This window comes from Emydura macquarii, unplaced genomic scaffold, assembly GCF_026122565.2.
Source record: "Emydura macquarii macquarii isolate MOO-44397 ecotype Brisbane River unplaced genomic scaffold, CSIRO-AGI_Emac_v2 contig_18, whole genome shotgun sequence".
Taxonomy (NCBI): domain Eukaryota; kingdom Metazoa; phylum Chordata; order Testudines; family Chelidae; genus Emydura; species Emydura macquarii.
This window is the reverse complement of record NW_027130155.1, coordinates 8,766,998-8,780,246: the sequence shown is the minus strand read 5'-3', so window position 1 is coordinate 8,780,246 and position 13,249 is coordinate 8,766,998. Positions and strand designations below refer to the sequence as shown.

The 13,249-nt window shown below is 40.0% G+C and overlaps 1 protein-coding gene across 1 annotated transcript in view; it reads right to left on the bottom strand.

Moving 5' to 3' along the window:
* The window catches only part of SLC9A9 (solute carrier family 9 member A9), a 288,473-nt gene that overhangs the window by 261,656 nt on the left and 13,568 nt on the right, over positions 1–13,249 (bottom strand). The window contains exons 3-4 of the mRNA XM_067556089.1: positions 1,136–1,213; positions 331–407 (exon numbers count right to left, since the gene is read on the bottom strand). Of these exons, the coding sequence (XP_067412190.1) occupies positions 331–407; positions 1,136–1,213 (155 nt within the window). The remainder of the gene's footprint in view (positions 1–330; positions 408–1,135; positions 1,214–13,249) is intronic.

Below are 13,249 nucleotides of genomic sequence, written 5' to 3'. Positions count from 1 at the left end.
TTCTTGCAGGACAGATGAAATGTTAATGCTACATGACTATAAAAAGTAGCCTGTGCCCATATAAAGATCACAAATTGGGGACCCAATGTGCAAGACACTGAATGCCTCATGGAAAGGGCTCAGCCCCCAACATGATTGCACCTTGGATTTTCCATCTTAACTTCTCCTAAAGATTGAACTGCTTTGTTTAGGAAAGTCATTAATAGATAGTGTCAGGAAAATGCCTTTGTACTAGATTAACACCATTGAAGTAAATCAAGTGCCTTTTATCAGGAAAAAATGACTAATATCAAACTTGAATCAGAATAATAAGATGTGAATTTCACTCACCCAATAACAATGCAAGAGATGGCAGTTCCCAAAAAGGCGTATGTTAAAATTGATCCTAAATTACGAAAAAAATGTCTCTGGGGAAAAAAGTATGAAAAATACAATGTAAGATTTAGCAGAGTTCATTTTAAAAACCTAAATCCAAGTTCAAACACTGAGTTTAGGGGTCCCATTCAAGCCATTCTGGCTGTTACTATATTAGTTCTTCAGGACTGGAAAAAAAAAAAAAAAAAAAACCAAAACAAACCAACCACAGGTTTTAAATATATTTTTGAAAATATGTTTAAGACCATATCATATTCTGTCGATTTGTCTATATGTCACTGATCTTCCCTTTTTGCATATCAAGTATGAATTGCATTTTCATGTACAAAAAAGTTAATGTTCATAATGAAAGCTCAGCTCCTTAATGACCTGAATAAATACTATAATGAATCCCCCCTCCCTTACACAGATTTAGGTCCACATTCTGCATGGTGGGAGGACTGCTGCATACATATGGAACCTCACTGACTTCAAAGGGGCCTTGTATGGGCACAGCAATCCACTCACATGCTGAAGTGCAAGATCAGAGCCTTGCACAGGTGTAGCAGAGAGCAGAAGCAGGGCCATGCAGTTTGAACTCTTAAATACTTATTCTTCATTCTCTTCTCTGATTTCACTTGCCCTAAATAATTACCATGCAAAAGAATTTCAAATTGACAATTACTCAGATTCTTCTGCCCACCAATATAACAGCAGCTCTACAAAGTAGCCAGCCATCACCGCAGCCCACCTTCTATAATTTAAGAAAGAAATCACTTACCTTCTTTAAACTATATCCAGCATGAAATATAATGGGTGGCAGTAAAACGTTGAAGAAGATCGAAGGATCGAATGTCATCTGCCAGAAAAGACAAAGATATAGAGTAAGGAGAAGTAAAGGAGCCATTCAGTTTGGTATGGAAGGCTTCAAGTGAGAGTCATGCCATTTTAAAATCAGGATTAATCAAGGTGTCAGCCTTAAGTGTGGAGACTGGACAAATTACTCAGAGTAATTATCTGAATAAATATTAGTTCAGAGTTCCCTACTGCATGTATATACGGTACAATATTTAAATTTTTTTTTTTTTAAATTAAACATAAGGAATAAGTATTGCTCTATCAACACAGAACAAGGCAAACTACATTTGACATGTTAAGAACAACAACAAACTAGGATGGACTAATAGGTTGAGCGCTGGACTGGGGACACAGGAGACCCCTGTATGGCTCCTGGATCAACCACATATTTCCTTTCTGATCTTGGGCAAGTCACCCTGCGCCTCAGTTTCCCATCTGCAAAATGAGATAATTACTCCATAGATGTGTTGAAGATAATGATTCTGCGGTGTTCCGATATTATAGGGATGATAGCCATACAAGTTGCTAGATAGCTAGAAACTGCAGACAAAACAAAATTAAAAGGAAAAATAAATCCTTCTGGTCTTTCCTTGTTCCAAATAAAGGAGATCTTTCATCTCATGATAGAATATTCTCCTTCTTTGCCGACCAGAACTGCATGTGATGTTCAAGGTGTGGGCGTACCATGGCTTTATTTCCCTCTACAAAAGCCATGTTGACTCTTCCCCAACATATCACATTTATCTATGTGTCTGATAATTCTGTTCTTTATTATAGTTTCAACCAATTTGCCTGGTATTGAAGTTAAGCTAACCAGCCTGTAAATTGCCAGGATCGCCTCTAGAGCCATTTTTTAAAATCAGCATCACTTTAGTTATCTGCCAGTTATCTCATAGAACCAGTACTTATTTTGTAATGAAAGAGGTGCCAGGTCTGAAGCAATTTTTTTACTTTCATAACTGATGCAGCAAGCCCAGAGGTGCTGGGACTATAAACTGCCAAGTCCTGGCACAAATTAAGTATTGCATACAGCAGCAGATTTAAGCGATAGGTTACATACCAATTAGTACTTCTGCAAATTCACATTTGAGTTCCTTCAGAATTCTTGGGTGAATATCATCTGGTCCTGGCGACTCATTACTGTTTAATTTATTAATTTGTTCAAAAACCTCCTCTATTGACACCTCAGTCTGGGACAGTTCCTCAGATTTATCACTTAAAAAGAAAGGCTCAGCTGTGAGAATCTCCCTCACATCCTCTGCAGTGAAGACTGATGTAAAGAATCCATTTAGCTTCTCCACAACTGCCTTGTCTTCCCTGTGTGCTTCCTTAGCACCTTGATGATCCAGTGGCCCTACTGATTGTTTGGCAGGTTGCTTGCTTCTGATATACTTAATTTTTTTGCTGTTAGTTTTTTTGTCTTTTGTTAGTTACTCTTCAAATTCTTTTTGGCCTGCCTAATTATACTTTTACACTTGACTTGCCAGAGTTTATGGTGCTTCCTATTTTCCTCAATAGGATTTGACTTCCAGTTTTTAAAGGATGTCTTTTTATCTCGAATTGCCTCTATTACTCGGTTGTTTAGCCAGAGTTGCATTTTTGGGGGGTGAGGAAGTCCTCTTACTGATGGTATTTTTTTTATATAGGGTATACATATAGAATCTCTATTATGATGTTTTTAAAAAGTTTCCATGAAGCTTACAGCTATTGCACTCGTGACTGTTCCTTTTAATTTCCATTTAACTACCTTCCTCATTTTTTTGTAGCTAAATGCTACTTTGGTGCATTTCTTTGGTCTTCCACCCTTAAGAATGTTAAATTTAATTACATTATGGTAGCTATTACCGAGCAGCTCAGCTATATACATATCTTAGGTGTGCCACTTAAGACTAAATCAGAAATTGCCTCTCCCTTTTTTGGTTCCAGGACTAGCTGCTTGAAGATGCAGTCCTTAATGGTGTCTAGAAATTTTCTCTCTGCATCCCATCCTGAGGTGACATGTTTCCAGTCAATATGGGGACAGTTGAAATCCCCCCCATTATTAGTGAGCTGTCTGTTTTTGTAGCCTCTATAATCTCCTTGAACATTTCACAGTCATTGTCACCATCTTGGTCAGATGGTTGGTAGTACATTCTTACTGCTATACTCTTATTATTCAAGCTTGGAATTTCTATCCATTCTATGGTAGTTTGATTCATTTAAGATTTTTACTATATTTGACTATGCTTTCTTTCACATATAGTGCACCCCCCACTAGCACAACATACTCTGTCATTCCTATATATTTTGTACCCTGTGTTAACCATGTCCCATCGATTTTCATCATTCCATCAAGTTTCTATTATGCTTATTATACTCTAATTCACCCATTGTAATAAAAAGTTTGCAGCTCAGTCATTGGAGCATTGGGTTAGCACACTGTTTTAAATTTTGTCTTAAACATAATTGTTTGGGAAAGAGCTTGTGTATCTGTCTAATAATTCCCTCCAGGGCTCTCGATATTCATTTTTCTAGGTTTCATGGAAAAATACTTGTGCAGGAGATTTTTTTTTTTTTTTTTTTTAAAAAGACTGCTTGTACTGCAAACTCAGTTTGGGTTCAGAGAGTCAAGCTAGGTTATCTCACATCATCTCCAGGAATACAGGTCCTGCAGGCTAAATTAGTCCCTTAACATTGCTTAAGGCCATGTGTACACTGCCCCGCAGTTTGGACTATAGGGGTATGAATAGCATTGTGCACCAAAGTGTTGCACAGTAACTCTCCCATGTGGGCGCTGCAGGCAGGAATTAAAACATTCCTAGTTCACCTTAAAGTAATTCTCTTCAAACAGGATTATGTTAAGTGAACTATGAACCTTTTAGTTCCTTTGCACAGCATCCACATGGGGGTGTTACAGCATAGCACTGTGGGACACACTGCTGTTCACACCCCTGTAGTCCAAACTACAGGGCAGCGTAGCCATGAATCTTAGAAAAGTCGACTCTAGAAAATTAGGTCAACCTAGCTAAATTGCTCAGGAGTGTGAAAAATCCACACTTCTCAGTTATGTACTTAAATCAACCTAAGTCCTTGCATAGACAGCGCTCAGTCGATGGAACAATTCTTCTGTTGACCTAGCTACCACCTCTTGGTCAGATGGATTACCTACGCTGATAGGAGAACACCTCCCATTGGCATAGGTAGTGTCTACACTGAAGCGCTGTAGTTTTTTAAAGTGTAGACAAGCCTTTAGATTGTAAGCATTCTGCACAGGGACTGTCTGTATATTGTTTGTATGTACAGTGCCTAGAGCAATGGGGCCCAGTTCTCTGTGTGAGGCCTTTAAGTGCTACTGCAATAGAATTTGTAATAAACAATCAACACGGGTTGAAAAAATTCCCTGACATCCACTTGCTGAAGGGCTAAGTCTGCTAGCAAGGTGAAAAATACCTGTGCAACTATCCAACCCAAAGCAATGCTTCCCCAAACCCATGCTGATTTAGTTTATATTGCCACTTCTGCAATTTCTCATCAGTAGGTCAACTCTGTTCCTCTACACCAATAAAACAGTTCTTCCTCCTCCTTTCTCCTCATCGAACACGCCAAATAAAATAAATTCTCACCAATCCAGTCAGTTCTGGGCTATTCACCACAATAAATGATTGCTGGGCTCCCCCTAGCCTCACAATAAATACATGTTTCAACTTGTCAGTAAAATGTAATTTTGCCAAGCTGTGAATTTGCCCTTTTGGCAAGAGATCTGTTTGGTGCGAATAAACTGAAATGATGTGTACTAGGAAGCCTTTCCTTTAAACTTTAAACATTTTGCTGTTTCTTTTAGAATAGTTTATTCAGTTAGAGGGCTTTTAAGGAGCTTAATTAACAACAGTTCAACTAATTTACCAATAACATCCTGTAGCTCTTTATTATCCTTTCTGTTCCCCTCTGTACTGATGGTGCAGCAAAACTGCCATGGCAATGAAACTGAAATATCCTCTCAGTGGCAGTCATCTATTCCAATGGACAACAGCTCATTTATCTTCTGCACCACTAGAGATGCAACACATCATTGTGTGTGGAAATATGAGAAGGACTAACTCCATCATGATCATTCATGCGCCTCATCGTGAGGAAAAAGTGGTCTGTCTTGGAAGCAGCAGGGAGTTACATTACAGCCTCCATGTGTGATGGATGAGACTTATCTATTCTGCACAGAGCCGGAGTAACTGGGCTTTGTATGGGGCAATAAGCAGTCTACTATTCACTCCCCAAACCGGAGGTGTGCCACTGTGCTACAAGCCAGCCCTTCCTGTCCTCTATTCCTGCCCTAAGGCTAGGATAGCAACAGCTGTCACTCCAGAATCCCTATGCAACCTGTTGGGGCCCTGGATCTGGGTAATTCGGGACTGTCAAACACACTCATAAGTCTTTGCTTAGCACTAGTCTGTCTGGGTCCCACATAGAGCTTCCTCACAAAGATGGGGTGGAGAGCCCATGCACAGACATAAGCCATGCGTTATGCAGGAAGTCAGAAAAGCATATGGTGCTCCCTTCTTGCCTTAAATAGCAATACAATCTATGTCCCCCAGCCCTAGTCAAGAGATTAGGCAATGCTAAGGTTCTTGCATGAGCCCTTTGCTTTGGGGTAAATTTCACCCTATAAGCATACAGAGTATTACTTATGGGGTTGTGTGAAACAAATTTAACAACAGAAGAATGTGTCCCAAATGGCACAGAACCTTTGAATGGAACCTTTTTGCAGGTTCAGAAATAATTAGTTACCGCTCCAATTGTTGCACAATCCTGTGCTCCCCAATTCTGCTTTAGGATGAGGCACAAAGGGACCAAAATACTCACGGAACAGCAGCTGGACCGACAAGTACAGGAAGCATCAATAGTCTTGTGAAGAAACCTGTTCTTGTGAAACTTCCAGTTCAATTTTTATAGAGTGAATAGTTACAAAGAGTTAAGCTAAATTTAGTATAAAAATCTGAACATTGGGGTCCTATTTCAATTCAGCCCTCTTCTGAGGTTCATCTAGCCATCACTTGCTGAGATCAGTTAAAATCTTTGTGATATGATGAGAGGGTGAAGCCAGTGCTAGTTTTGCCAGATGTCAAGGCATAATCTTTAGTATTTTTCAAGTGTGATTACCCGCTCAGATATGGAGGCATGCCTCACTGCATAGCTTGAAAAGTCCCTGACTGCATTTGTGTGCAAGTGAATGCAGTGGTCAAGCAGCACCTTATCTAGAATTAGAATCAAACCCTAATAATCATTGGAAAGTTCTTTTTTCCGCCCCAGAAAGTTACTCACTAAATCAAAAACAAAGTTATGCCTCTGAACAGCAATGTGTGTAGCCCCCGTCCTGCAAGGTACCTGGCACCCTCCACTGCACTGAGTTAATGGGGAGTTGGGGGTACTCAACCCTCTGCAGAATGTGCTCTATATAATTTGATAGGGATTAAGTCCATTGGGTTCTACAGAAATTACACTCAAAACCTACAAAATATTATGGTTAGTAAAATCCTTTCTAGTGATCTTCTGAGTAATCCTACAGAAATTCTATAGCAGGGACATACTTTTCCCATTAAAATGGTTCAAAGACCAATGGAAGAGTCAATTTTTTATTAAATTCTAGAGGACTTTCCTACAATGGAATCCCCACAAGGCTTTGTAGACTTAAAATTTTCAGATCCAGTCCTAAGAAATGTCTAGTAACTCCTCCAAAGTGCAAGACCCAGATCCACAAATGGACTTAGGTGCCTAAACCCCAGTTTTAGGCACCCATGCGACTATAAAACCCCCACTCAGCTGCCACCTACCCCTGTAGTGGCCTGAATTTGCTAGATGCCTAAATTTTATCTGTAAGAGTCTCCTAGGCACCTAAGTTTCTGCCGCTGGACATGCTCACTGCTGCCTCAGACAGGTGCCTGGATGCCTATCTCATGCCTCAGCCCTGGTGCGATCCTCAAACCAAGGGAAGATAGGTGTTACCCAACCAATGTTGCCTGTGGGGCCCCATCTGGTAGGTGTGCTCAGACCACATCTATCTCCACAAAAAACAGCCAGGGAAGGGAAGAGGAACCTTTATCCCTGTCACTAGTTTTGAGTGCACATGGTCCTCAAGGTCTGCACTAAGCACCAATGATTTTGCACATGGCATCATCCTTCTGGAACAAACCATTAACTAAAAATGTCTGGATTAAACCATTACACCTCAACAGTTAGAGTACTCAAGCAGGATGAGAGAGATTCCGGTTCAATTCTCTCCTCCACCTGATGAGGAGATGGGATTTGAACAGGGCTTTCCTACTTCTCAGGTGAGTGCCCTAACTGGACCATGGGATATTCTGGTGTGAGTGTCACTCTCCCTCTTGAAGCTGTTCCACTGTATATAAATAATTAAATATGCATTGGGCCAGAGAGAGAAGGAGAATGATTCTCTAGTCCAGCCATTAGGGTATTCATCTTAGAGGTGGGAAACCCCTCTTCAAATCCCTTTTCCACATCAGGCAGAGGGGGGCAATTGAACTGTGGTCCAACATCCTGGGTGAATTCCCTAACCGCGAAAGGCTATGAGAGAGGCCTCCTCTCCACCACCACCCCAGAAGACATGGCTTAGGCCCCTGATATCAGGAGAATGTTCCAAGCTGTAGATCCCAAGCAGAAAGAGACATCTTCCTCCCACCTGGATTTAGGCACCGATACATTGCTCTCCCCTCTATATCTGCTATTGGCTAGTTTAGATAGATCCCTGCCTAATGGGCTAGCTTTTGTGTGTCCCATTCACTGGGGTCTCCCCTCAACTCCCCGACACACATTGTTCAGGGAGCCTAAGCAACTAATTCAGGGTTTGTGGATTCCATTGTATGACAAGGCACTAAAAAGTTAGGCACTATAATGCCTGCGTCCTTTTGTGTATCTAGGCCTGAGTGACAGATTTACTGTGAATTGAAAAGACTCACCACCTCGCAGAAAGCACTCGGCATCTCATATGATCAGGCAACCCTAAACTAAATTTAAATTCCTGTCTGTTTCAGATCACTCATTTGGTAGCAGCTTAAAAGCCATTTGACAGCACCTAGAATTTCTTAAGTACTATAATAAATTTTACTTCAAGCTGCAGTCTGGATTGTCAAAGGGACACTACAGTAGGTCACCCTGTGGTCTTCCTAGGGATTAATTATAAAGATCTTTAATAAAGGCTCCTTACATATTTCAAATATTACATTCAGGAAAAGCAGTAACTACGCTGGGATCTGTACTACAGCAGATGTATGGGCATTTGTGTGTTTATCTCTAATTAACACAAATTAAATTATGCATAAAAATTCTTTGTTGATAGGAAAGTAGATGCTGTTTGCAGAAGCATGTGCTCCCTTCTATGCTTTTCCTAAATTGTCTGGGGGTTTTTGTGGGAGAGATTTTGGATCAAATACGCAACATCTGCTCAACTGCCAAAAGGATTGATTTGGCAGGTGCAGAATGTTTATAGCATTCCTGGTTCTCCACAGTTATCAGAGAGGACTAGGATGTGTTGCAGCAGGGTCTTAATAAATGGGGGAACTTCCTTGTTAGAGGAGTTCATTAGTTGCTGCCTGAAGCATGATTCTCTATATCTTCACAGTGAGTGGAACCCCTCTCTCCATTTCATAGGCAGACAAAATATGTATGAATGAAAGGACCAAATTAATAAAAGGCATCCAGAACAAGGGAAAACGGCTGAGACTTTTTACTGCAGTTCAATCTGATGAACGTTGCAAATATATAATGTTAAAAGAATAACTAAGAAACAAGATAGTTGTTGGTACAAGATACACCAGTTCATCACTACAGCTTCAGTTAGACCTTACACAAGGAAAAACTATAGCAAAAGTGAGAATGCAAGAAACCGTAAAGAAACAGCAATGGGATTTACATGCTAGAAGCATAGGGGACACTGCATCAGACAATACTGACACAGTAAATAGAAGACAAATGTGAAATGAGCAGTCAGACCAAATTTACAACATAAACAGTGCACAGATAGAGAATGGGAGGCTAAAGAACTTTAAATAGGAGGGAAGCATGGAAAAGCCGTGGAAGATGTGGCAAGCCAAGTCACAGCTGACAGCAATTTCCAACTAAAAAGGTAGAATGTAAGAGATACCACAGAATGAGACAATTTGCAGTAGCATGTAGGTTGCCAAGAATAGTGGAAACAATCCAAGAGGGAGTGTTATCAGACGACGAGTCCATACAGCTAAGAGCTATGTCCTCAATAGAACAGAAAACACTTTGGTAAACTGTCATGAATCTAAATGGTCAAAACCTTACCTTTAAAATTGATACTGGGACAGCAACTACTGCAATTGCAAAAAAAGATCATAATTGACCCTGGGATGGAGAGTTACAAAAGACCAAAAAAAATTCTGCATGGGGCTAACACTACACTGGATGCTTGTGGGGAAAATGGAGAAAGCACAGAAAGTTCAACGAATAATACATGCAATGCAAGGATTGACAACTCCCCTTCCAGGTAGGGTTCCCAGTAATACAAGGACTACATGTATTAGAGAAACTGGAATGTACTAATGGCAAAAAAGCAAACAGTACAGGAGATGTATCCATGCATCTTCACAGGAGTCGGAAAGCTCTCAGGGGACAATAAAACTGGTTCCATGATAAGTCCCTTTGCTCTCACCCCCATGCCACATCCCAATAACCTTATTAGGGAAAGACAAAGAAGAATTAAAGAGAATGGATGATATGGGGGTTATTGTCCAAACAGAAGAACCCACTGACTCGTATGCAGGGATGGTTGTAATACCAAAGCCCAATGCAAAAATTTGCATTTGTGTGGACCTTACACAACTTAATAAAAAAGTGTGTTCAGAGAAAGAAATATGCTTCCTGCAGTTGACCAGACAATAGCTCAGTCATCAGAAGACAAAGTGTTCTTGAAGTTAGATGCAACAGCAGGCTTCTGGCAAATCTCTATTGTTAAACAATCTATACCATTAGCTACATTCATCACCCTGTTTCTAAAGTACTGCTTCAGTCATCATCCATTTGACGTATCTCCAGCCACCAGAACATTTCCAAAAGAGGATCGCTGAGATCATGTCAGGTTTGCCTGGAATCACTTGCCAAGCGGAAAATATGTTGGTAAATTGCAGAGGCAAAATGAACATGATGAATATCTACATGCAGTTTTGAGATGCTTCCAACAAGCTGGTCTCACTCTAAATAAGAAATATGAATTTGGAAAAGACCAGATAAAATGTGTAGGACATAGTTAGCAAATAGGGAATTCAGCTTGATTCAGTCAAAAATTATTACTCTCCTTTTCTGAACCCAGAGATGTTTCTACTGTAAGAAAATTCCTGGGTATGACAAACAATTTTGGGAAATTCTTACCAAAATTAGCTCATCTAACAAAACCCTTAAGATCTCCTTAATGGTCACAATATGCAGATCTGAGGTAGCCCAGAACAAAATAGAAGAACTACTGATATATCAACCTATTTTGGCACAATATTCAGTAACCAATGCAACAACAGTAGCAGCAGACTTCATATGGTTTAGGAGTAGTGTTTACACAAAAGCAGCCAGAAGGAGATCAGAGAGCTGTTGCATTCATAAGGAAAAGCCTCACAGAAACTGAGCATCAACATCCTCAAGTGGAAAAGGAAACAAGCAGTAACTTGGGCCTGTGAACAGCTCAGTGCATATCTGTTTGGATTGAATTTTAACAAAGAAACAAACCCCAACTCTTGTGGCATTATTGGATTCAAAACCACTGGCTGACCTTCCATCCAGGATTCAAAGATTTCATTTATACCTGATGTGATTTTCTTTCAACATTGAACACGTTCCAGGGAAAACACTCATAGCAGCTGGTACACTAGAGCACCAATTGAGCAGTCACCAATAGAAGATGAAAAAAGCTTTAGCTAAAGATATCAAAGTCTACACTGACCTTGTTCTGGCAGCAATTCCAGCATCTACCAGGTAACTTCAGCAAACTGGAGATAAACAGTTAAAAGATGAGACTTGTCAGAAACAGACTCAACTCTGCCAAGGGGCGGGGTCTAAGGAGTCAACTTTCAACTGACCTACCACCATATTGAGAAGACCAAAATGACCTTTCACATGCCAGATGGCCTGCTTCTGAAAGGATAGCACATTCTTATCCCTACAAACTTCAGAAATAGATACTCTCCAAAATCCATGAAGGACACCAAGATACTAACAAGTGCAGAGCACAAGCACAGCAATCCATGTGATGACCCAGTCTGAGTAGGCAAATTCACACCTTAGTAGAAGGCTGCAAGATATGCAACAAGGACTGTATGTGTGTGTGTGGCGGGGGTGGAGGGGAATCACCAGAACCATTACTCTATACAAAAGCTACCTGACAGACCTTGGCAGAGTGTAGCCACAGATTGTTTTTTTCTGGAAAGGACACACATGCATTATTGTAGCTGATTACTTCTCCAGATATTTTGACTTAGCTAAACTTACAGAGACTTCATTGGCACAGACCCTCCAGAACCTAAACCCAATATCTGCAAGTCATGGAGTTCATTAGTCTTCATATCTCATAATGGGTCTCAATTTACTTCTGAAACATTCCTACATTTTGCACAGGACTTTGATTTTGAATATCATATTAATAGTCTACAATGCCCCCAGAGTAATAGGGAGATGGAGAGAGCAATGCAGATTTAAAAAGATTTTTGCGAAAATCAATTGCATATAAAGCACTCCTGGTACATCAGTCAACACCACTTGAATCTGGACTATTTCCAGCAGAACTTCCGATGGGAAGACAACTAAAGACATCTTTACCTGTAGCAACAGTACAGCTTAAACCTAAGTGGCCCAACCTGATGGAATTTTAAAAAAATGGGATGTTGAAATCAAAATTCAGCAACAAAACTTCAATGTTCAGCACAGAACAAAAGCACTACCTGAACTAAGATCAGGAACAAAGTTTGGGTCCAGAGTTCCCAGACATTTGGAATTATTGATAGAAACTCCCAGGCCGTACCAAGTGGAGACTCTAAGAGAACTTCTCCAGAGGAATCAGATTAATTTTCAGTATTTCTTAACACACCAAAAAGAGGATCTGGTACCTGCATGTACTTTGTCAGGAAGTAAGCCCCTACTTCAGGGTATTCCATTCACAAACTCCACAGTTTGGAAGACTGATCAGACCCTCTCAAAGACTTGATCATTAGAATAATGCTCAGGAGTATTTAAATGTAATTGATAAGGGGACATAGCAGTATAAATAGTTAAGGAATTTGAAATTTATTTTGAACGGTTTTATGTATGTCATTTAAATTTTAACCTTTTATTACAAAGAAATGGAGATGTGGAGTGGTTATAGAATTCCTCCACAGGTCCTCCACAGTTGCTAGAGAGGACCAAGATGTGATGCAGCAGTCACCTTACTAAATGGGGGAACTTCCTGGTTAGGGAGTTCTCTTGTTACTAGTCTCTGTTTATATCTTCAAATTGCAACATTCAAACTGGAAAATACCAGCATTTTGTATGTTAACTCTGCATATTGCACTTGGCCTCTTCAACAAAAAAAGAGTGTTAATGAACCTGTGAAATTTTAATAATTTGGGGGAAAAAAAACCTTTATAATCACCCTTCATCATTCCTGCAACCTGCCGAGCTAACTGAGAAAAAGATTTACAGCATTTCTTCATAGTGAATAAAAACTCAATATTGTTCCAGGCAAGACAACCTTTTCCCCTATTCCATTTTAATTTATTGTATTTTGGAAAAATCTTAACGCAAATATATACTGAGCCAGATCCCCATATATATATGAAATCTAGCTAATCGCTATGAAAAATTATAACCCCAAGGATTTGAACTCAATATGACAGATAGCATAGCCTGTAGGTTAAACAGATTTTGGGTAACAAGCATGGGAATTTACAGATCTTGTCCAGATTATCTCCTGCACAGGAATCTGCTGAGCACAGAAGAGTCCTGTCTTGGTTCTCCTTGTGCATTTGTGTCTGCTCTAGGGACTTTTCTGACTTATGTCAGC